We start from the raw sequence: 26,210 nt of genomic DNA on the forward strand, positions 1-26,210 counted from the left end.
ACCAGCCTTCGGAGAGCGCAGTAGGGAAAGCGCTGCACTCTGTCCACACTGACAACTACAAGCGCACTGGCGTGGCCACATTAGCAGCTCTTGCAACAGCCACAGAGAGCAGTGCATTGTGGTAGCTATCCCAGCATTCAAGTGGCTCCAACGTGCTTTTCAAATGGAAGGGTGGGGTGGAGTGTAACAGGAAGTGTGTTGTGTGTATGTGGTGGGAGAGAGAGTGGGTTTTTGTGGGGGCTGAGAGCATGGCAGCATGCTGTCTTGTAAATTCAGACAGCAGCAGACCCCCCTTCCTCCTCTGCCTCTCTCTCTCACACACACACACAGCATTCCACACTAATGGTTGCTTTGCCTCGGAGCAGATAAGCAGCCAGCTCTCAGAAATGGAGCTTTAATCCGCATTCCTACAGCGAGTTCAAAACAATGACAAGAGTGGCCACTTGACTTAAGGGAATTATGTGATGTTTCTGGAGGCTGATCAGAGCGCAGTAATGCAACACCTCGTCCACACTTGTGGCACTCCAGCGGGGACACAGCAAACGTTATTCCACTCTCCGAGGTGGAGTACCAGGAGCGCTCTAGCTGCGGAGTCAGAGCACTCCACGTGCCTTGCCAGTGTGGATGGGTAGTGAGCTAGTGCACATGGGGCTCCTTTACTGTGCAGTAACTGGCAAGTGTAGCCAAGCCCTTACACGATGGGCATGTCTGTCTCTTGCTGGTGCTCTTTGCTTCACAATTTCATAATCATAATTTTCATCATTTTTAAAAGAAAAGAGTGCACAGTTTATTTCAGAAAACAAGAAAACCTGGGTGGGTGCCAAAGGATGGAAGAAGGTAAAAACAGACATGTGTATGGATGCCTTAGTGGCTCTTATTTGGCTAGAGGCTAATATTCCAGCAATATTTTAGTTTATTTGGTTTTACTATTTACTTATTTAGTTTATTTGATTTCTAATGCATGCTGGTATATAGTTTAGTTTAGTATAACACAAGTTGTACAAATAGCAGAGACAAAAGGCTTAAAAGTAAACCTAAACTTTCCAAGGAGTTTCTTTACATTAAGAATTTTAAAAACAATATTTTGTATCCAATATGCGAGTTTCCTGCTATAAAGTTACTTAATTCAAATGTTTAAAAGTGAAGATGCAGCAGCTAAAACCAGTTTAAGAAGTCTTGATAGTTTTCAAAGTAAGTTCACAAATAGATAGGAAAGCACAGGATTTATCTGACTAAATAGGAAGTTTTGACCATTGTTTCACAGTTAGCTATCCCCAAGTTGCTCTCTCTATGAGCTGAGAGAGGAGAACAAAGCACTCCTCTACAGATTGGAGTTATTTGAAAACAGGACTAAACCACCTATCCTTCAGTTGGGTGTCAGAGTAACAGCCGTGTTAGTCTGTATTCGCAAAAAGAAAAGGAGTACTTGTGGCACCTTAGAGACTAACCAATTTATTTGAGCATGAGCTTTCGTGAGCTACAGCTCACTTCATCAGATGCATACCGTGGGTGGGCATTCCTGAGTTGATGACACTGGAGACAGACACTTTCATTTGGAACTGAAGTTGCCTTTGGCACCATTCTCTTGTTCTTGCCTGAAAACTTTCAGATAAGAGATCTATCTCCCCAGGGTTTCTTAAGTCTGTGCTGTTAATTTGTTTACAGCAGACAGCTGCATTGCTGGTGGTTGACCTGACTGCATATCCCTGGTGTAAGTATCAACAGTGCAGTCCATTCACAATAGCCTGTTGTTTTGGGTGTAACATCCATACTAATGCAATAAACAACATTGCAGCTGCACTGCCTTCTGGATACCTAATCCACAAATACTGGTACAGCTCCCTGACACAATGGCTTCCAATTTTCAAAAGGCTTTCTGGGAGCCTATGGGGATTATGGGAGAAACTGTCAAACTCCCATAATTCCCTGGGGGAAATCCCATAAATCCCCTGGATCTGGCACCATTTCCTAGTTCTTTTCTCTAAATGGAAGCCTTTTTCTGCAGAAAAAGGCCTCAGGGGGCACTTTGAAAAGCAGTCACAAGGCAACACTGGCAAGACAATGGAGTATGTGTGAAAAGCCAGAGAGCAAGCTGAGCAGTTCATTAATGTTCAAAGACAGCAGTATGCTGTATTTTCTGATGAAGTTCACCACATGGAGGTGTTTTTATGTCTGAACCATGAACACTCTCTCTTGTTCTCAAGACATGAGATGAACAGCAGTGTCTGTATTAAGGATAGGAGTACTTGTGGCACCTTAGAGACTAACCAATTTATTTGAGCATGAGCTTTCGTGAGCTACGGCTCACTTGATCAGATGCATCCGATGAAGTAAGCTGTAGCTCACGAAAGCTCATGCTCAAATAAATTGGTTAGTCTCTAAGGTGCCACAAGTACTCCTTTTCTTTTTGCGAATACAGACTAACACGGCTGTTACTCTGAAACCTGTATTAAGGATGAGGCTTTTCTCCTGCTCTGCAGGAAGCTAGCCCCCAAACCTCACTGTGAGATTGAGAGCTCTCATTTCCATGTAAAAGATTTCCATGGAAATCACCACGGGGAAGTCGGCTTCCCCAGAGAGTTATTGCTCAGTTGGGTACCAGCTGACGTTTGGAAATCCCACAGTGAGTGCTGTTCTGGTGGAGGTTTGAAAAGGAATGTGACCAAGGTGGCCACTTTGCCAGATATCACTTGTCAGATATTTCTTAGTCAGAAGTGCACAGACCAAGAGCTTTTTTTCCATACGATGAATCACTGGCAGGTTACTGTGCCAGTAATGGATTTTTCAGTTTGTTCGCAGTTATGAAAAATAAGAAAGAAATTGGTTTGGGTCAAATGGAAATCAATATTTTTTGGAATTAGTGGTGAATCAAAAAACAGTTGGAAAAATTTCATTTGGGGTTGAACAAAAGGTTGAGTTTATTTGGGTAAGGGCATTAAGGGTAAGCTTCCCAGAGGAAAGGAGTACTAGTGGCACCTTAGAGACTACCCAATTTATTTGAGCATAAGCTCACCAAAGCTTATGCTCAAATAAATTGGTTAGTCTCTAAGGTGCCACAAGTCCTCCTTTTCTTTTTGCGAATACAGACTAACACGGCTGCTACTCTGAAACTTTCCCAAAGGAGAAAAAGATGCTGATGTCACCTCTTCTAACATTTAGCACAATGCGTGAGGCACTCACCAGGAGCATGGGAGACCCAGGTTCAATTCCCTGCTCAGGAGTAGGGACGTGAACCCAGGTCTCCCCCACACCAGGTGAGTACCCTAACCACCAGGCTATGGGGTATTCTGGGTGGGTTTCTCCCAGTCTCTCCTGTTGAAGCTGTTGCACTTTGTATAAATAATTAAATAGTCATTGCAGAAGGTACTGGAACTTGGGTGTCCCCCCCTCTCAGGCGAGTGCCCTAAGCACCAGACTTTTGACCCATTCCCAGCCATTCTGTCTCTGGCCAAATGGCTATTCAAGTTCTTTATACAAAGCAGAACAGCTTCAACTGGAGAGACAAAGAGACCCACCCCAGAATTTGGGTACCCCATTGCTGCCAATACATCCATTATGTCCTACACATTGCCAAGAGTCACAGTCCTGTGTAGCAGGTGACGATTGATGGCCCTGCACACTTGTGACAGTGTGACAGTGTGAGACTTGTGACAGCTCCCACTGTCACTTTTGCAACTTCAAAATGATTTCCCAAGGACTGGTAGCAATTGGCATTCCATGTTTCCACAGTGTAATTGCCACTCGGTTCTCTACCATCAGTACTGCTCTCATTTTGGTGTCCCTGAGCTGATGGGATGGTGTGAGCTGGGCACACAGATCAAGGAATGTGGGTGCATCCAGAAGTACTGCAGCTCACTTATCATCCAAGCTTGCGTTACCAGTCAGTTACCAGTCTCACCAGCCAATGCTTGCTTCAGTGCCTCACTATTTGCAGTTACTCTGTGACCACCACCGACAACCTTGATTTGGTTCTTTCTATGTCCCACAGCAAAGTGTGCTCCATGAAATCATCATGTTCTCCATAGCTGCTCTTGTATCTCTGCAAGTATTGGATGATTGTGCACCCTGTGCTTGCATCATGGTTGATCATAGGATGACTATGAGCCGCCAATGTGATATGGCCATGAAAATAGCTAATGCGGTTTTGGGATGCATCAGGTGAGGTATTTCCAGTAGCGATAAGGAGGTGTTAGTACCATTATACAAGGCACTGGTGAGACCTCACCTGGAATACTGTGTGCAGTTCTGGTCTCCCATGTTTAAGAAGGATGAATTCAAACTGGAACAGGTACAAAAAAGGGCTACTAGGATGATCCGAGGAATGGAAAACTTGTCTTATGAAAGGAGACTCAAGGAGCTTGGCTTGTTTAGCCTAACTAAAAGAAGGTTGAGGGGAGATATGATTGCTCTTTATAAATATATCAGAGGGATAAATACCGGAGAGGGAGAGGAGTTATTTAAGCTCAGTACCAATGTGGACACAAGAACAAATGGATATAAACTGGCCACCAGGAAGTTTAGAATTGATATCAGATGAAGGTTTCTAACCATCAGAGGAGTGAAGTTTTGGAATAGCCTTCCAAGGGAAGCAGTGGGGGCGAAAGATCGAACTGGCTTTAAGATTAAACTCAATAAGTTTATGGAGGAGATGGTATGATGGGATAACAAGATTTTGGTAATGAATTGATCTTTAAATATTCATGGTAAATAGGCCTAATGGCCTGTGATGGGATGTTAGATGGGGTGGGATCTGAGTTACCCAGGAAAGAATTTTCTGTAGTATCTGGCTGGTGAATCTTGCCCATATGCTCAGGGTTTAGCTGATCGCCATATTTGGGGTCGTGAAGGAATTTTCCTCCAGGGCAGATTAGAAGAGGCCCTGGAGGTTTTTCGCCTTCCTCTGTAGCATGGGGCACGGGTCACTTGCTGGAGGATTCTCTGCTCCTTGAAGTCTTTAAACCACGATTTGAGGACTTCAATAGCTCAGACATAGGTGAGAGGTTTTTCGCAGGAGTGGGTGGGTGAGATTCTGTGGCCTGCATTGTGCAGGAGGTCAGACTAGATGATTATAGTGGTCCCTTCTGACCTTAGTATCTATGAATCTATGAAACACTCATGACAACAGCACAGAGCTGTGCAGGCTCCACGCTTCTGTCAGAGGTGGTGGACTGCAACAAGTCCCGCGGGCGTTCATTGGATTTTCAAAATAGACATGAAAATTACGGGTTAGAGATGGCATTATGGGGTGGAGAAAGTTACATGATGGGAGCTTGACCCCACAGTCTCAGTCACCCAAGTGACTTGTTTCTGCCCAGCTATGCTGTGCCAAAACTCCCCAAAACACAATGTGCTGGACAGTGGTGAGTTGCACAGTGGGATACCTACCCATGGTGCACAGTACTGTGCATCAAAAGAAGCACTCCTGGTGAGTATGCAGAGCGCTGATGCAAGGAGCCATGTATGCATGTGCACAAGCGATATAACAACTGCAGTGGCTTTTATACTGATGTAAATGGCAGCAGCAAAAGTTTGTAGAGCAGACACGCCCTTCATGCCTCACATGCGTCAATGCAGCCACAGTGATGCCACAGGAAATGGGTAGGGCTTTGCAATGCTGCAGTTCACACCCAGGTTAGTCTGACCAGGGTACCGATCACTCAGAATAATTTGGCAATAAGGACTGGATGAAATTTTTACCCATGGCATAATCTAAGGTAGAATTCTGGCATTTGTTCAACACCACCTTGAATTTTCATACACAGATCTATGACTGTGTTTCTTTGTACATTTTTGATTTTTCCTTATATTTACTGCATCGTTTAAACTTCAGATATTGGACTATTAAATATTTTCCCATCAAAGTGACAGTATGTTTTTCTTCTGGATACTTAATGGATATACTACTGTGCTTGAAAGGTATTTACATAACTGTGTAGTATTTTAGGAGAGAAAAAACATGTGTTCTGTCCCATGAAGAGTCTTCTATTGTTGAGTCATTCTTTCTTCCCTCTATATACAGAAATCAGCCGGAATCTCTTAACCTCTCTCCAATACTGCTGATAGCTGATGAAAAGGGTACCAGAGATGAACTGCCCTGGTCTGGGTTTGGTTTTACAAACTAAAAATCAATAGAGTAAAAATCTGACAGAGTTTGGCAGAACCTAAGCCATTCCAGTTTGTCTTATATCCAAACTTCCTCAGATTGAAAAGAACAAAACTGCTCTGCTTTCCCCAACAGAAATATGGTCTTAAAAAAGCCTTTTGTTTCTAATCTTCCTGCAATACTCCCCTGATAAAATCAATCCTGTACATAGAAAAACCAAAAAAACCAAAAACCCAACAAACTGAGGTCTTGATCCTGCAATCTATTATGCATGTGTACATTTCAAGTCAATGGGGCTACTCAGCTTAAAGTTAAGCACAAGTATAAGGCTTTGTCTACACTGGAAATGGAACAACGAAACTTTTGTTGTGCAGAGGTGTGGAAAAAAACCCACCCCCCTGAACGACAAAAGTTTTGCCGACAAAAAGCGCCAGCGTGAACAGCGCTTTGTTGGCAGGAGTGCTCTCCTGCTGGCAAAGCTACCGCCCTTCATTCGGTGTGGAAGTTTTTTGTCGGCAGGAGAGCTCTCTCTTACTGTAGCGGCACAGCCGTGTCGCTAAAAGTTGCGTAGGGTAGACAAAGCCTTGATTTTGCAGGATCAGGACTGAAGGCTTCTTTGACCTAACTCTAATGTTCATACATTGTGTATATTTAAACTGAAATGCAAACTTAAAGAATCCCTAAAGCTAGTACATCTTATATTTAGAAGAACTGCTTTTCTTGAGTTATTTCTTCTGAAAACATATACTTAAAAAAACCAAGTGATTTTAAAAATATATATATATTTAACTCAATATGTTAAACCAGAAGTTGGTCCAATAAAAGATATTAACTCACACACCTTGTCTGCCTAATATCCTGGGACTAACACAGCTACAACAAAATAGCAAACAATCATGCATTCAGTAATTTATGACAATGGCTTTTAAACTGCAGACACAACTGGAGCTTTCTCATCGGTTATTTATGTTAAAGCCATGACTACATTGCCCAGCAAATCCTCACATCTATCTACTTTCACTATTCATGTAGAAATTCTATTTCCTTAGAGCAATAACAACACTCTTGGCAGTGCATTCTGAGGCAATTACTGCACTTCTCAGGTAGTTAACATTACTCAGCCTTTGGCCTTGTGCCTTGTAACACCACCCAAATAGTATTATCATTGCTTAGAAATGCACTGCCTGGAGTGCATTTTACCTGTGCTACAACTCTCACACAGGGTTTGAAATATTATCACTTATAAAGGATTTGAAATCCCATATGTGTACACACAGTTTTTCCATTTGCAGTTTAGCCAATGTTATAATAGAATAAAAAATGTTATAATTAGGGCTAATATATAGGTTTCAAGTAGATCTTGTCAGGAATTTTTTGACAAAACTTTTTTTTAAGCAACTATCGACTCATAATTCTTAGTTTTGACGGAACTTTCATTGGGAAGGTTTCTCAGGTCAAGGACGGAATGTCTGATCAAACCCAGAAAGAGATCCACCCAAGTGGACAGAACACTCACCTAAGACGTGGATGACTCAGGTTCAAGCCCCTATTCTGCCTAATTTGGTGCAAGGAGTTGAATTTGGAATTCTCACATCCCAAGTGAGTATCCTATCAAGTCAGTCTCTGCTGTTGGAGCTGTTTCACTTTGTACAAGTAGTTAAAAATTCATTAAGACACAAAATAGGTGTCAGACCTCTTATTTGTCATCTATGATCTTAACAACAGAATCTTGCAGACTCTTCACATTTCTTATATACTTAACCCTTATGGAAATCTTTTGCACTGGCTAGAATTGATTTTTTTTTCTGATTAATGGCTTTTTCCCCCTGTTATTTTTCATAATAAACTTTTCTCTTCAACACAGTTTGACAAATAATGTTCTACCAGAGAGCATTCTGCACGTTGACCATAATTCCCAAGTATTAATTTTAAAAACAAAACAAAACAAAAAACCTAACTCACCAGATCTACTCATTAGGGACGGCAGGTCAGGGAATACCTTCCCTGTGATGAAATCATAGGGGGTGGGGGGAGAAAAAAAATCTATTTTTTAAAAAGCAGTTTAATCTAATGTGGAGTTACAAACACAATTATACAATCTTAATTGTATGGTTACATGACTACAATACGAGGTAGAATTAAGTTTGTTTGGGTGCCCTAACTGCAATTCTATACCTTAACGAGTCTGGATTTATTTTAAATTTAATCTTAACACTAAATTCCCTGGGTTAATAGTATCTATGCTGGGGATAAGTAGACATCCTTATATTTTTTGCCATAAATTACTCATGTATACTTTTAATTGGAACTCCATGTTAACATTGATTTCATTGGGGGAATTAGATCATTCTTTAAATGTTGCAATTCTTTAAAATCAGCCAACACTTCATTTTAAAAGTTGTTTCTTGATTGAGGAGAATAACAGTCAAAACAAGATCAATTACATTTTTCTACCACAAATGTTGAAAAGTAAAAGCCCACTGATACCTTGACTTTTTCTAGGTAATCCTGCAGAGAGTCAATTAGCAGATCCCCCACTGGCTGCCAGGAACCCTTGGTCACTTCAGCCTGGCGCAACTTCAGGTCCAGTTCATCCATTGCCTCCTGGAGCTCCTGTAGTCTTTCAAGAGCCTCATCTATCTTCTTTTGCCAGTCAGTAGAATGCAGGTTCAATTTATCCCATTCAGTTTTGACCTCATCTGCCTGTCTTCGGAGGAGCTTCGTGACATTCTGGGCCCTTTCTTCAGGGGACAGCTCTAAATGTGAAGTTCAACAGGCCGTTAGAGCATATTCTATCTTATAAGGAAAATAACTATTTTATTAGTTATTAGTTATTCCTTATCTTATAAGGAAAATAACTATTTTTATTAGTTATTAGTCGGAGCAAGACTGAAATGTTCAAAAGCACAGCAAGAAAACTATTCACAACCCCAGAGACATCTATCAAATATACTTTATTAATGTACAATAATTTGGGGTCCCTCAACAAATCCTAGTCCTATTATATATCACAGTGTAATAATTTTCTAAGTATTCAGTTAGGGGTCCATATTCCACAAAGAATTTAGGTACACGCTTACTTTTCAAACAGACCTGAGCAGTCTTTAAGTCCATTCTCATTCAGCAAAGCTCTTGTGAAAATGCTTAAATTTAAGCATGTGCTTAAGTCTGCCTGAAAGTTAAGAACATGTTTAAGAGCTTTGCTGAACTGGGACCACAAGAATCAAGCAAAGATCTTGAGTTGTACCTGGCACACACACAGTTTCTATTTAAGCAATCTGCTTTTTTCTAGAGCATTTTATACTAAATGTTGAGCCAAATAAATTTCAGGATGGTCAGCTGTAATTTTCTTTGGCTAGCTTTTCAAATTGGCATGGATTTCCTATCTCTAAGAGGTTTCAGAGTAACAGCCGTGTTAGTCTGTATTCACAAAAAGAAAAGGAATACTTGTCGCACCTTAGAGACTAACCAATTTATTTGAGCATAAGCTTTCGTGAGCTCCAGCTCACTTCATCGGAAAGCTTATGCTCAAATAAATTGGTTAGTCTCTAAGGTGCCACAAGTACTCCTTTTCTTTTTGCTATCTCTAAGAGGTTAACTACTGAAATTTATGAATCACAAATTGGTCTATAAGTTATACATCCACACAAGAGGTTTTGAACTCTTCACAGTGTTTCTTTTAAATATGCACATTTATTTATACAGTGTGCAGAAGGACTTTTAAGTCCTGGTTTCAGCTATCCTTTTTTTAGTTCAGGTTCTGAGATAGTGATATGCAGCTTGGAGTATATAAGAGCTGCCCTGACAGTGGCAGTAAGAATTTATGGTCTTTCAATCATCACTGATCCTTCTATCAATATGTTATTATAGCTCTACATTCAACTACCTCTAGGCTCCTGGTAGAGCTTCTCCAGTCCCTCCAGAGGCTGCTCTGCCAGGAACACTCGCACGGTCTCAAGTGCACTCATGATAACAGGTTCTTTAGTTTTCAACTCCCTCTTGAAGGCCTGTGAAGCGAAACAAACATAATATAAATTGGGGATGTAAAGCCATATTAAATGCTAGTCCTCGGTGCTGTCAACTTTAGTATAAAATTTCCAGCATCATCTTCAACCTGGATTACTACAAATAGGCATCAACAAGATGAGATGGAAGATCGTTGTCGGCATTTGATTAACCAGAAACCACATTTGTTTTCTGAGGGGCCAATGAGCATTTAGAGTGTTGCACAATGGAAGGAGAGGCTGATTAAGCTGTTCACTGTGTGAAGGGATCCCTTCTGTGACTAATGTCAGAATCAAACTCTGAAACCTAGCTGGAAGGGACAAGGCTTCAGCAGGCTTTGCAATGAACAGCACTGGCACAGCTAATGCTGCCTGAGAGGCAAAAGATTTCCAGACTGTAATGGGAAATCCAAGCTATCACTGTTGCTACTGCTGCTGCGTCAGAAAAAAAGAAGTGCACTTATATTGCTACACTGACGCTTTATAATAAGTAACAAACGGCTATAGTTCTGAGGTACAGTCAGTGTCATCACTTTAACCACCATGTGCTCCTTTGGTACTGAGGTAGATGTAATAGATGCACAGCATGCTGAGCAAGCTCTTCTTATTTTCATACTCTCTTCCAGAAATGTCAAATGCATGCAGAGGAGGAAATCACCTTCCATTTTCAATTGAAGTCCAGAGGCCAATCTAGGAATACATGCTAGCATCAACCCACAGCAGATTTCCCAATACTATCCTTGGGAGATTTATACAGAGATCATGGGCAGAATATGGTCCTTGATGCAGTAACAACACTTTTACCTATTTTTATCGTTATTTGTTAAAAATCTTAACATCACTCAGTGGGAAAATGTGGTCATCTTCTTGACCACTGTTATTTTGTCTTTTTTCCCTCTGTTCTTTCCCATCCTTTCTTTGCTTTTCTCTCCCTTTCCTTTCCTATCTTCTCTTCCTTTCTTTTCTTTGCATTTTCTTCCCTCCAACAACTTCCACCACTCTTGTTTATCTCATCTGTTAATGTGATCAGCCGTCAATTAGTTAAGGTTGACATTAAGAAGTGCCGTTATTAGGCTGCAGAGCTAACACCCAATCCAATGAATGAGACGTAGTGGAGCACACATTTCTCCATAGCAGACTCAGGAACATTCCACTGGTTTACATTTGGAAGGTTTTCTTCTCAACCATGAAAGCTAGAAACTTTGTGTTTGTTTCTTTTAAAGAAAGTTTTGATTACACAGAATTTGAATCTAACACACAGGCCATGTAAGTACATGGACTAGATGACCTTCATTGGACTAGATGACCTTCAGGGGTCCCTTCCAACCCTGATATTCTATGATTCTATCTAGTGGGCTAGATCTAGACTATGGGCTGAGTGTTTGAATTACTTTGACTGTGTATTGTACTATACCTCTGAGCATTCACTGGTGGTTTCTTTCAAAGTTTTAACTGTCTTGGCTATAAACGAGAGCTTAATTTATAGAGTTCTTATGCGGTATCGTGCTGTTGTAAAACACATGGAAAGTACTAGTGTAATTATTGCAAGGAGGAGAGCTGTATGTCATGAGTGGCAAAAGCACACATTACTTATGAAGGTTTTGCTTTTACGTTAATAGGAAATACTTTTTACAAAGAATTATATGAGTTACTTAAACAATAAATTCAGTCAGAACTAGTTTTGATAATGTGTTTAACTAAAATGATTACAGAAATTAGTAAACAAAAAGCCCAGAAATTGAAGGTTAAAGTCATCAGCTGATTATACTGTGAACTACATTTGAAATTAAATGTCATACACAGAGCCCCCAAATGAACACCTCCCGTGACTATTAATGAGAGTCACAGCTACAGTTCATGATGAAAAAGTTGGCATGTTAACAATTTTGGGACATTTTTGTCAAGTAAGTTACGAACATGCACACAGTAGCTACTGTTTAAAGCTAAATAACTAACTACATTATTTTGTTTTTTTAAAATACTTGAGAACTCCCAATGAATTGGATGAGAACTTATTGTAAGAGACCTTGATACTGAGATCAGTAAAATTATTTGAAGAATGTCGAGTCCCTTCTTGAAGTGCATGGTATAGTCACTAAAGTTGAACTCCGCAATGGACATTAACGGACTTGGGCTGTTCTCTGAATATACCACCATCTAAGTTGAGTCAATTACAGGAATTTCTTGCTGATGCATCTTTATGACTTATGCTTACTCTAATATTGACTATTTTAAGAATCCGACATTTTGATTTGTATGAGTGAGAAACAATGCTATTTTGTCTTTGTTTCATAAGTCTTCGTATCTGCTAACTGTAATGGCCAGATCAGCATATTGTTTCTTGGCATGTTTAAATGTCTTTTGTTTGGGCTACTAATACTGTGTGTAAGTTTTAACTTTATGACCCATTCGGCATTTTAAATTATTGCCAAGGTACAATCAATTTAATCCTCCCCAGCCAAATGATGGATGAATAGTTCTGAGTCAAAAGGGAAATTGCACTTAGTTTGTGCTAACATACTATAAGTTACTTTTGATTATTAATACTGGGCTAAAACTGAGGCCTTTACTCCCACTTAAGTCAATGGATATTTGCCTAACAATTGAATGAAAACTGAGAATCAGACTGATTAAATTATACATTTATTTCAATTTGTGCCTGGCTCTTGCATGATGTGCAAGAGGAGGGAAGGACAAGCAAGGAAAAACTATTATGTTTTAGCTCTCACATGGATCCTGCTCATCCTATAGAAGGGTAGACCCCAATCCAGCCCTCTAGATTGCAGGTGCTGGGATATATTCTGTCTTCAGAAGCTCCCACTGAGAAAGGACATGTGCAGACTTCACCAATAGTATCACAATTAACCCCTAGATTTAGCCTAACATTATTATCCACTACCCAAGGGATGCAATGTGCTTTGTAGACATGCCAGAAGATAGATCCTTTCCCTGAAAAGCTTATATTTTAAAAGCAATCCAAACAGACAACATATGGACAAAGGACTTCTCCCTGCCCACGCCCAAAGAAAGCACGGAGGAGGCAGAGCTGTTCTGATGAAGAAAGCAATACAACTACAATTTCCATGTCTTAAGGGCTGTGTAGGAGTGGATGTTTTCACCTGCACTGCTGGGAAGGGGTAGTAGGTACCTTTCTTCAGACAGCTTCCGCTGTTGGCAGAACACTGTGGGCTAAACTGTGTTTAGCTGAGTGAATGTGTAAAGGATGGGGAGGGCACAAAACATTCTCCCTTAACCTTGTCCCTGATGCAAGGGACACTAGATGTAGTGGCACTAGATTCCCTGAAGAGGACACAGCTATATTCCCTTCCCTTCTCCAGGACACCAGAGTTAGGACAGGTGGGAAGGAATATATACTCCATCCTGTAACAGGATGTAATAGGGGATGCTTGCCTCATGCACAATGGCTTCTGAAGCTGCTGGTGATATATAGCCTTACAGCACTGGCAACGGCTTAAACCTTCAGTCCTGCCATGGTGTATTTTATATATAGCTCTAAACAGAGATCTGTGTTGACACCCAGAAGAAATGTGCCTGTGTCTTTATCTCCTCTTCTTCGTAGTGTTCTATTCTGCATGTTATGTTAAGCTGCTGATGCTATGAAGTAAGTCTACACAGGCCAAGTGTTTGAATAATTTCCCACATGTTGTGACACCCATCCCTGTCCTCTCTCCCTCCTGCTGAATTCATTTTGGTCTGCAAACATCTAGTAGACTAAATGATACATTGCAGCAATTAGAACAAAAAAGTTTTAGGCTGAGGCAAAGTCAGGTGCACCACAGCACTTCATTAAAAAGGATGTGCTCACTCCACAGTGCCACATTTGATTGGAAATTCTCACTGTATGAAGACAGTGTTGGCTTTTCTGTGCGAAGGTTCTTTTTAGTGTGGTATATTCATGTGAATGTAGTTATTAGCTCAAAATGGTAGAGCTCAAAAATGGTAACAAGCTGACATTTTCCCCTTCTTTTGGGGGGAAAAAGAAGAAGAATTTATCAACCTAAAGCCCTGACAAATGCATGCCAACAGTAAGCAGCCTATCACTGATAACAGAATTAACCTAAATGAATGTCTAATTTACAACCAATGATTTCAGGATAATTTTATTGAATTCTTGAATTTCTTCCACACTTTGTGGTGACTGCAGAGGAAATCGAACATGCATAATATATGACCTGACAAAAGAACAAGTAAGCTGCTTTATTTAAGCCTTTCTATTTGTAATCAGCACCAGAGGTGTAATGACAGTCTGTCCACCATTTTAATAATGCATATATTGATTATTTCACCTCAGACCTCCACCAGCCCCTTGTGAGGAGCTTCTGGGGTGTCCTTAGATCTCTTCAGTTAGACAAGTACAGATATTTTAAACTGAGAGATGAAAATACAATGAAAAGGACAGCGTAGTATCAGTAAAATGAAACATTACTCCCTGATCCTGTAGAAAGACAAGTCTCCCAATATTCTATTTCAATGGAATTTGAGCAGGAATTAAATGGATTCAGGATGACTATGGTTTTCCAGGATAAATACCTTTTTTAGAAAAAATTGCCCTCTTTAAGCTCTACCTAGATCAGTGTTTCCCAAACTTGGGACACTGCTTGTTCAGGGAAAGCCCATGGCGGGCTGGGCTGGTTTGTTTACCTGCCGCGTCCGCAGGTTCGGTCGATCGCGGCTCCCACTGGCCAAGGTTCACGGCTGCAGGCCAATGGGAGCTGCGGGAAGCAGCGTCCGGTACGTCCCTCGGCCTGAGCTGCTACCCGCAGCCCCCATTGGTCTGCAGCGGCAAACCGTGCCCAGCGGGAGCCACAATCTGTCGAACCTGTGGATGCGGCAGGTAAAGAAACTGGCCTGGCCCGCCAGGGGCTTTCCCTGGACAAGCAGTGTCCCAAGTTTGGGACACAGTGACCTAGATTAATAAAAAAGCAGGTTATAGTCATGTCTACACTACCACTGAATGTATTCAGGCAACAACTATGCTTCAACACAGTCACTGCTATCGTGGTTTCCCTGGGATGCCCCCTCAATGTATTAATTAACTTGCTATTAATTGTTATTAACTCTTAATAAACATCACTACATAAGCTTCTTAGGCGATAATATAATGAATGATCTGGCTAGTAAAATGCTCAGGAAAAAAAGGAACGTGTCTATACCAGGAATAAACCCCATGCCAGAGCATACCAGGAACAACACACGCATGCTCATACTTATTGCTAGCATGATTTCACCATAATGGATATTATCCAGCCATGACACCATGATTATTAAGGCAATAATATGTCTGCTGTCATGACCAGGAAATCTGTAGAGTGACACAAGGTCCATGCCATTCAGGAAAAATACAGCAGAGAACAAAACAGAAAACTGCAAATACAGAATCGTCAAAGACAACTTGAAGCTGGCAGAGCTTTTTACTGATCTTGCTTCCCTCCCTCTCCACAAGAGGTCTTTGAAGAGTCGACAGTGTGACCTAATTTCAAAGATTATCTTTTGTTCTTTTTTCCACAGGGAATCCAACTGCCTATAACTAAACTGGTATCATGTTAAGCTACAAAAGTGCTACTGCACGGGGAAAAAAAAGAAAGAAATGAAAGAAAAGAAGCTTTCTACAAGTAACTAAACTGTTCTTGCTTTGATACTGTGAAATGACTAGAGATTGTGACCAAGAGACGTGTGTCCATGTGCATGTGTGTACCTATAGCTGTGGGGACATTAAGAGAGGAGGGAAGAAGGGCTGGGTTGTTCTGTAATGTCACTTTGCAACTATTTGTGAAAATTTATGTTTATGTAGCACCCCAAAAAACTGGATAAACTTAAACTAATATGGAAACCACACAAGGATCTCTTAATCCATTACTGAAATATCACCACCTCTGGGATGGAATGTGACAGCTTTTTAAACCATGTCAGTACACTGTGATACTGTAAAACATGTTAGGTCAGTGAAGAATACCTTATTCGACTGAAAAGTATACAGGCTGGTGAATGTTTTTAAGTACTTTGACATGGTGTTAAGTACTGAAACCCTTGCTCAAGGAACCATTTCTTTCTCGTAACCGTCTTGCCAGGTTTGGCATTATCTCACATTTTCTCTTTTGGGGAAAGAGGCAGAGATAGGGTCGCAGCAAGGAGCTATGGTAACAGCTGCATTATTTAAATTTTCTGGCTCCTTAGCAGTCTGGCTAGGATCTGTGCATCAGGGAAGGAATACTTACCACAGGCCACAGAATAGCTGTGCAGCAAATTGCGGAGAAGCTCTGTGCAAACTGCTTCAGCCAAATGGCTCAAGTAGTCCCTCATACACCTTGTATAGCTCCATTACTTGAGAGACGGTAGGAAGGAGATAGCTTGGTCCATTCAGTTGTGAATCCTCTGGCCCATCCCTTTCTCAGACAACTCCCCGAATAAGGCTTTGCAAGGAGTGTGCCTCTTTTTCAAAGTGCCTTCTCCCTGCATAGCAGAAATGCATTGGTTCCACTTCCAGGAATCCAATTGCAAGGGCAGGGTTTGTCACTTTAAACTCAATCCAGAAAAGACAGATGACACTGGTAGGTACTGCAAGAAGAATCATTCTGAGGAACTAGTGAAGTTTCCTCTATTTGTTATGTCTAACCTCTATTTTCTCAGTTCAGTGTCTTTTTTGGTTGCTTCACTGCTCCCAGATTCCAAGGAGTGAGCAGTAACCAGAAATAACTTGTATCATATTCAGCTTGCAGGAAGGTGTGGCCTTTCTTATACTGATCTCACCACTATCATTCATGCATTTGTCACATTCAGACTGAAGCAATGCACTTTATTTTGGGCTGCCTCCCCAACCTATGACCTCAAACAGATGGAAAATAACCAGTCTCCTGGTTCCATTTAACTGAACACTGGTCCATTCCCCAAGGAGTAACCCCTCTCTAATACTGATACCAAAAATGCCACGTGTGGTCAGAACCTTGATTTTACATTTTGTTCAGAATACACTGCAAAGGGGACATATGTCAAAATAAAAGCTGTGTACTTGCAACCGTTTAGAGCAACGTATCATGAAAACATCTTAAGATGTCCCACAAATATAATGAAGTAGTTATTGAATGGGGTTATCTCTGATACTTGTTTTTAGCTCTTAATATGTCACTAGTGATTAACTCTGAGGTACAGAACTGTCTCATTCATAGTTCTAAAGATGTGTTAGGAAATACACATGAACTGGCATCTATCGAACTAAAGGTGTCTCCTTGCTGTTTGCATGGAAATTAACAGAATAAGATTACTATGAAACAATATAGGAATGTTGCTAGACACAAATGTATTTTTATGCACACCTTTTTTAAGCACATCAAGAGGTGTCATCCTTTGGATGAATACTTCTTGTGGGATTTTTTTTTTTAAAGCTAATAGCAGGTGTTAGATTCATAGCCCTGTTTACCCCAATACTGGTTTAGGCTGGACCGTTGCATGCAAGCTTCCCCATGACATTGTGATATCACGCCACTACCTTCCTCAAACGGACTTCACTTTAGGAGCCAGAGGGTAATTTGCAGTGCCCTTCCCCATTTGATCCTTGGTCTTTCTGCTGAGACTCCCAATTGTCATGACAGTTTTAGATTGCATACCTGTCTACTGGCATTTAGATCAGCAACCGTTTTCATATATGATGCTGACCAACCATTAGAAAGAAATACCTTTTGGTATCTATAGGTTTAGATTGCATTTCAATACATGACTTAGAAGTGAAAGATGCCATATCCCATTACCAATCTTCTGAATCACCTATTTCCTGCTTGATTAAATGAGGATTGTTCTAGCCATTGTTAGTAGCTGTCCAGGTTTCCAAAAAATCCTATGAGACTTGTAACAGAGGGCACCTGGCTCCTGCCTCAGCTAGGTTCAGATAAAGTCACTCAGAGACCCTTGGGTTCTGAAACCACTGGTGCTTTTATTTACAAGTTTGTGCTCGCACCATCTTCTCACCATACAGCATACACAGCTCTGGGTTCCTCATGTCTGAGCCCAGGAGGGAAGGGCTTTTCTCCCTGCCTGCACGCTCTCACTCTCCTCCATCCCACCACCCTCACTTCCTTGCCTCTTATATAGCCCTGGGCTATTTGGGCTGGCAGCTGGCTTTCATTCCCCAATTAGGACCATTTTCTTTCCAGCCAGCTCCGCTTTATTCACTGAAATGGGGATGGCAGGGGGTGATCTTGCAGTCTTCCTGCTCAGCACCCTGTCACAGTACTTTCCAAAAGGCATATGGGAACAACACTGAAGTGGTGCTAAAACATTCCCTTCTCCAGCAACACTGATTCTATAAGCACTGTGTAAAAATTATATTTATTCATTTTGTGTGATGACATAACAGTGGGTCTGTTTGCCCACAGAGTCATTGCACTATCTATACTTTGTATCAGAAAAAGGAATGTCAGAAAGCACCCAATTGTCAGAGGTGATACAATAAGCCCAACCTGTATTCTTTTTTCAGAGTAGCAGCCGTGTTAGTCTGTATTTGCAAAAGAAAAGGAGGACCTGTGGCACCTTAGAGATTAATAAAATAAATTTGTTAGTCTCTAAGGTGCCACAAGTACTCCTTTTCTTTTGTATTCTTTTTTGTTTTTCCTTTTGCTACAAGTGACCACAAAGTTAAACAAAACTGTCTGGAGGACTTACAGTCTGAAGGTCCTATTCTGGTGCTAAGTACTCAGAACCTCATTAGGAAGGGGGAGTGGGTTTTAGCAGGAGGCATTATGGTTGGAGTCATTAGGGCAAATACAAAGTACCCAGGAAAACGTTAGTAGTAGCACTATTAATAACAGAGTTTTAAATTGCACGTTAGGCTGTGATTTTCAAAGTGCATAGGGGCATTAGGTGCCTTTGAAAATTCCACTCTTTAATATCTCTAAAATATATTTTAAATGGCACCACCCTTTCTCCAACAAAGAGGGTTTCAACTCTCATCCAATCTATACGCAACGTATACCCTTTAAAAGATCATTCAAAAAGATCTTACCCTGTGAGTATCATTCTGCTTCTGCACAGTGGGAAGATCCCCACCAATAGGTGCTTGCTGCTTTAACTCATCATCCTTCAGCTGCAGCCATGCCAGGAGTTCTTGAAGAGAGAGGTGTAGACGCTTCCACTGGTCAGAACTGGCTTCTAAATGGGATCTGCAAGGCATATATTATTGCATCAGCTGTAGGGAAAATAATTGTTTTCTTTACAATGACAGTAATAGAAAAAGACACACTCCAGGGTGAGGTTAGATGTCATAGGTTAAGGTCATGACAGCCTGCACTCACTCTTGAAGGTTCTTGGCAGTGGTTATTAATTCAGTGATCATTAAAATTAGGAATAAAGGGACTATTCCAATGCCCACTTAAATGGGTTTTGAATTTGGCTATATCAGCACTGGCTTGAGTGATGTACTTCAGTCCTGACCTGAAACACACCTGCTATTCCAATCCTGTTTTTTTCTTGAACGGAGTGACAGCTCTTTTTGCTAAATATGCACAAGTAACTCATCCATCACTTGAGACCTCAAACCAGAGATTGAACTTTCATCTCCAGAGAAGCAGAACAACTTGCCTATTCCACTGTGGCAGCTATTCCACCACACAATAGACTCATGCAGTTACTCCTTCTCAAGTTAACAGACAGTACTGATGCCAAGTTCTCACAAACATTATAGGGTAAACCTTGAATTTAGTACATTTATTTTATAAATAAACAAATCAATGATTTATGCTACAGAATGTTTGTGCCATTTGAAGGTAGGATGTGAAAGAAATAAAATACATCACTGGAGAAAACAAAAGAGAGAGCATAACCCTGGTCAAATCAGCACCATAAGGAGCATCTCTCTATTGCAGTGGTTCCCAAACTTGTTCCGCCGTTTGTGCAGGGAAAGCCCCTGACGGGCCGGGCCAGTTCATTTACCTGCCATGTCTGCAGGTTCGGCTGATTGCGGCTCCCACTGGCCATGCTTCGCTGCTCCAGGCCAATGGGAGCTGCTGAAAGCGGCAGCCAGTACATCCCTCGGCCCGCGCCACTTCCAGCAGCTCCCATTGGCCTGGAGCAGCGAACTGCAGACACTGGGAGCTGCGATCGGCCGAACCTGCGGACGCAGCGGGTATACAAACCGGCCCGGTCCGACAGGGGCTTTCCCTGCACAAGCGGCAGAACAAGTTTGAGAACCACTGCTCTACTGCTTACTCGTTATCAGTACTTGGTGCTTAATACACCAAACCTAACGTTGAGCCTAATAATATCAAGTAATTACTTACTATAAACAGATCTACTGTAGGAAGGAGACTATGAATAGAGCATCTCTGTATTGATTAATTTATTGTTTATACTGTATTTATTTGTATTGCATAACACTTTTTTCCCCTCTATTATGCATCAGAATGCATATAACACCATTATAAATGTTGCCATTGCATCATTTTTGGCAGGAAGAACTCCCTAATGAGTTTTCACTGCTTTTAATAGTTTATCGCATTAGTTCGGATCCAAACAATACAATACAACAGCTAAGGCATGAAAATGTTGAATCTAATCCCCCCCCCCCCAAAATATATATATTAGCTTTGAAATTTATTTTGCCTCTATTTAACCTCCAACTTTGCTTATCCGGGAACCTTTTACATCCCATTTTCCAATATCATTCAATATTTGTATTGTCTGGTAATTAATAATATGCCACTAAACACTGCAAGGAATGGCGCTGTGAGGAAGAGTGCCACACATGGACTTTCGGTGGTTTTCAGGATCTCCTGATTCGGATTTGATAAGAACTAGTGGATACAGGCAATTTTTTAAAAAAATGCTCTACTGCACCTACAATAATTTCTGATCTTGTATACCAGGTCAGCAAAGTGTTGAGTAAAGAGAATAGAGTTGCATAGACAAGCTTGTAGAGCAACAATTTCTAGCTGTTTTGACTCATGAGTTGGTGCAAGAGGTCACAATTCCCCCCTCACCACCATTTTGAAAACTACTGTCATTATGAGGGAGGAGAGCACACAGGGGCATGCAGACCCCTCCCTATGCAAGAAAACTACATCATCACCTGAGTGATTGGTGTGCTTTCTTGACCCCTCTATGTAGCCTGTCTTCTCTCATTTTTATTGCAAAATATGCTTTCCTAAAACAATCAAGAAGATGGCCTTTCAGATTGTCATCCTACGTGTTATGGCTTACATTCTAAAAGGTGATTATATTGTGGAATAAATACTTCATTCCTCTTTGCCTGGTGTGTTATTGAGTAAAATTTTCAAAATCACCTCAGCGACTTAATAGCCTCAATCCTAGTTTCAAAAATGTCTCAAAGTTACTTAGCTGCTTTTGAAGGTTTTACCCACTGTCTTGTTTTGAATTTGTAAAGCATGAAGGATAAGTGTCCTTTTAACATCAAATTGAGAAGAAAAAATCATTAAATTGAAAGAAATCATTCATGGAATTTTTTCCTGACATTCCAATGCAACTCATTTTTCCCAATTCAAGCCCATGAATTGCTGCCTAATGCCTACAGCATTTAAGCACCACACTGCAACATCAATCTAACCCATTGTTTTAGTTCTGCACAAATTTCATTGCAGGGCAAGCTTCTGTTACAAAACCTCTCTATAGTATATACTGTCAATCATGGGGAATAGTACCAGATCATGTAATGCAAAGAAATATCCCCTAGGGACTAGACTGAGTACCAAACTAATTTCAATTTGTTAGTCAGTCATATCTGAACTCAGTGGTTTAAAAGCTAAAGCATTATCTCTTTCATCTTACATGTTTTGGCTATTCCGAATCCTTCATTATGACCAACTGTTTGAGAGAGTAAGCCCATTGCTTTACATGTTTAATTTAAGAGTATAAAGCAACTGTGATAAACTAGGGTTACTACTTTTGACTTGATTAATCACATCAATAATTGAATGGCAGTAGCTGGGATGTAGAAAATCTCATCTATTAAATTGCCCGTGTTTGGCCAACATGCTGTTTTGCTTTTCTCAAACCTCTTTTTATATCAGCAAGATCATGAGTAAAAAGGCATTTGAAGAAAAAGAACTCAACATAATGGTTTAAATGGTTACATCCCTTTTCTTTTGCTCATCGAAAAAAAAGAAATCTGTCTTCTCTTCTTTACTTCAATTACCAATATCTTTTCAGCCTCACATATTTCATTTATTTTTAATTATTGATGTTATGAAGATGGCTTTTGTCATTACACACACTGACCTCCCTCAGGGCTTGAGCTTCAAAAGCTAATTTTTCATACATTACTTTAAAAATGCTTCTGCCTTTTGATGCCCTCTGAACTACCACCATCATACAACAAATGAACAAATGAAAGAGTGACTGAAAGTGAGTGCACTGGAGCCAGGATCTCTACTGTAAAAGGTATATTTGTAAATAGAAGATTCCTGGATAGTTTCTCCAATAAAGAAATCCTAAACCCTTAGAGGTTTGCACCTCCATTAGATCTTTTGTAACATCACCGTTTATTATATGCTTCCTTCAAGAAGAAGTTTGTTTTCTCATGAAACCCAGAGACAGTTTTTATCCTTGGATTTTAGGTTTTAATTTTGACCCCTCTTTATCTAAGAGAAGAAACCTAAAATAACATATGCTCTCATCTGTAAATTTATTCTTAGTTTTGCACTGGAAAGAAGAGAGACTCACAAATGCAGTGCATAACAATTATTATGTTATTTAATCACTTCTCTTTATGTCACATTAATAAGCCATACCCAACTCTGTAAGCCTGCTTTTAGAGAGAGTTACTATTTAAGCACACTACTCTCTTTTTCTAGAACACAACTGTGTTATAAAACCTCATCATGTTCCTCAAATCCTAATCCCCCAGTCATTTCTGTACCATGTTAATGAATCATTGTTTGAAAGTAATTCAACATTCAAAATATCAGGAATCACATAAAACTAATAATGAATGAAATAGCACCATCAGAAACAAAATTATGCCCTTGTATTGAGAGAAAGGTACCTTTCTGCCTCTCAGATTAATTGAAATTTCTTTCTTATGTTTGGTTCCTACCTAATGTTTAGAGATTTTTTCCTAAGCTCACTCCATCTGAAGTTCATGTTATCCAGGCGTCTCTGCAACAATGCTGCATCATCAGAGCCTTCTAAGGATCTCAGGATTTTCTGTCCATTTTCATCCAGGTTGTGGAAGATGTCAGTATGAGCTTCAATCTCTGTCTGGAGGTCCTACAGGGGTAATACAGAAGAACACTTGTATTTCTTATAAAATCATGAAGACTAATTAGATTGATGGACCATAATAGCTATCACTTCCCAAAGAAGAGTGAGGCATATCATAAGTAATACAGATTGTGATTGCTCCCCTGAATGGTAACTTTATATTTGGTAATACACTAAACACTCATTTCATCTTAAGATGAAGAGAGTATGCATTAAACAATGAGGCTTTCCGTACAAAACTCTAGGCTTTGACAGGTGACAAACAAGGCTGATGTATATAAATGTGCCAAAAAGAAGAAAAATCCCTCAGGATCACAGCTGGATCTGACCTTTACATGGTACGTCTTCCTGTGTAACATTTTCAACTTGAATCGGGGACTGCAACACTGGTCCTGCTGCATGGCAATCCCAAGAAAACTAAGCTACTGCAATAGCAGAGCTTTAAAATGCCAAGTTCACTTACAGTCTGTTGACAGAATGCATTTCAGAGTGCAGACTTCAACAGTCAACAGTAATAAACAGCTACTTTGTACTACATCAAAACATTGGTCAGGGCCATGGCTGTAGGAGGGCCTGAGAATAGCAAGGACCCAGAATATGCAACTGGAAGTTCATGTTGAACAGCCAGCTTTTCTTATCACTTTGTAATTGCTGGCCAGCTACATTTCAAATTCATTCCCCCCCCCCATTTTTAGCAGGGCAGTTTCTGCCAAAATAACATTCTTTAGAGAGCTGCCTGGTACTAACATTCCTATCTGCCTACACACTGAATAGACTCTTTGTATATTATCTGCCTCACTCTAAGAGATTTGTATGTTTCAGATCCACAAGGTTACAGATTCATTCAGGAGCAAACAGTGGCCATATCAAACCTTTAACTTGAAAAAATATCTACCAATATATGATTGCTTTCAAAGTAAGGGAAAAGATGGGTGAGCTGGCCTAGCAAGTAATACTCTGCCTTGTCACGAGGGACACTTGGGTACGTAGGTTAGTTTTCTAGCTGTTGTCTCTCAATTCCTGGAATGGAAGTGTTGTGGAGGCAATGTGGAAGGAGAAGTGATTCGTGGTATTGAGCAGTGTGGCCAAGAAGGAGTAATTAATATCTCAGATGGGCTCCAACCGGAATTATGTCCAATCTTCCTCAACACAAAGGATGGAATCAAAGCAGGGAAATACGGACTTGAATGGAATATTGAACAGTTTCTAATTGGGCTGGCTGTATTCTACGCAAATGGTTCAGGGCATGCACACTAGCTGTTCTGAGGCATGCTAAGAAAACTTGCAAGGTTTGCCAATGGCAACACTGGCGCTCTTCTAAACTGCTTCAGTTGTAATACCTCAGGGGTACCTACATCCTGCTGTTCCTTGCACAGCTACTACAAGCCATGTACTATCGGAGATTTCAAAAAAAGCCATAGGTGCATCATGGGACAATAGTTAAAAGACATATCTAACTGTTTCAGTTAATGTGTGTCCACATTGGCCTTAAAATAGCTCTTGGCAAACAGTTCAGATTATACTGGTGCTACTCCTGTTGGAAACAAGTATAATTCAAACAGTACTTAGATTGCTTGTAAAATGCTTGGGACATTTGTGTGTGTGCACAAGCAGTATATTAAGAGGTGCTTGGGGGAATGCAGTTTTTTTCACAGTAAATTTCTCCAATGTCAACAAGGCCATAGAGGCAGCAACATTCAGCCTCCAACAGAAACACAAAAAGCCCCTTCGGAGGAAAATAAAATAAGGGAAGAATTAAGCTGTTACTGAATTGGAAGTCAGTAAGTATTACAGTATTTATATGCGCTAGGATACGATCTCTGCCTCAAAGAGTTTACAATCCAGTTTCATAGAGTACAAGGCCAGAAGGGACCATTGTGATAATCTAATCTGACATTTTGCACTACACAAGTCACAGAACTTTGAATTAGTTCCAGTTTGAACCACAGCATATTTTTTTAGAAAAACATCAAATCTTGATTTAGAGATTTCCTTTGATGGAGAATCCACCACAACCCTTGATAAACTGTTTTAATGATTAATTATATTCATTGTTAAAAACTTGCTCCTTATTTCTAATCTGAATTTATCTAGCATCAAATTCCAACCACTGGATCTTATTATACCTTTGTGCGCTAGATTGAAGAGCCCTCTAATATCTAAGTTCTGTTCCTCATGTAAACAAATACATACTGTGATCAACTCACCCCTTAACCTTCTAGATGCAATACAGCCAACGAGAGTAGGATAAAACAGGAGATAAGAATGTATGATGTTTCTAGAACTAGAGGTTATAATTCATTATGGCTGTGCAGAACAGAGATGATGAGGAACAAAGAAACAAGAAAACAATAAAAATGAATTTGTCTCCATTTGGTTGATATGTCTTCCACCCTTCTCCTCTGACAGCCTTCCCATCCCAAGAGAAGCAGATTACATAAGAGGAAAGAACTCAACTCTTATATTTGTCTTTTGAAATGGGAAAAGGAGAGTGAAAGATCAATACAAGCAAAAATCTGTTCCTTGTCAAGAATACAAGGGGAGGATCCATTTCACTTTGGAAACTACTCAGATACTTGGAAAATTACACTGGTGTGTCACATTATATCTAGACACATTGACGTCATACTGGGAACATATAGTATTCATAGCATTTTGGGTTTTTCTAATACATTGAAGTGCACAAAGTAAATACAGTGGATCAAATTCAGCCCTGCTGTAACTCCATTAAAATCATTTGAATTACAATGGGAAATAATTTTACTCAATGCACTGTATTTTTTAAATTGTCTGAGGACTACATCTCCTTAAAAAAGAGGCGTACAGTAGACAAAAAAATACATTAGGTACAGTAATGCAATAAGTATTGATTGTTAACA

The 26,210-nt window shown here is 40.3% G+C and overlaps 1 protein-coding gene across 3 annotated transcripts in view; it reads right to left on the reverse strand.

Moving 5' to 3' along the window:
- Positions 1–26,210, reverse strand: part of DMD (dystrophin) — a 1,498,644-nt gene that overhangs the window by 257,902 nt on the left and 1,214,532 nt on the right. For all 3 annotated transcript variants that reach the window (XM_077807212.1, XM_077807209.1, XM_077807208.1), the window contains 4 exons: positions 23,165–23,337; positions 19,121–19,277; positions 9,990–10,110; positions 8,591–8,859 (listed from right to left, as the gene is read on the reverse strand). In XM_077807212.1, the coding sequence (XP_077663338.1) occupies positions 8,591–8,859; positions 9,990–10,110; positions 19,121–19,277; positions 23,165–23,337 (720 nt within the window). The remainder of the gene's footprint in view (positions 1–8,590; positions 8,860–9,989; positions 10,111–19,120; positions 19,278–23,164; positions 23,338–26,210) is intronic.

This window comes from Eretmochelys imbricata, chromosome 1 (genome assembly GCF_965152235.1).
Source record: "Eretmochelys imbricata isolate rEreImb1 chromosome 1, rEreImb1.hap1, whole genome shotgun sequence".
NCBI lineage: Eukaryota > Metazoa > Chordata > Testudines > Cheloniidae > Eretmochelys > Eretmochelys imbricata.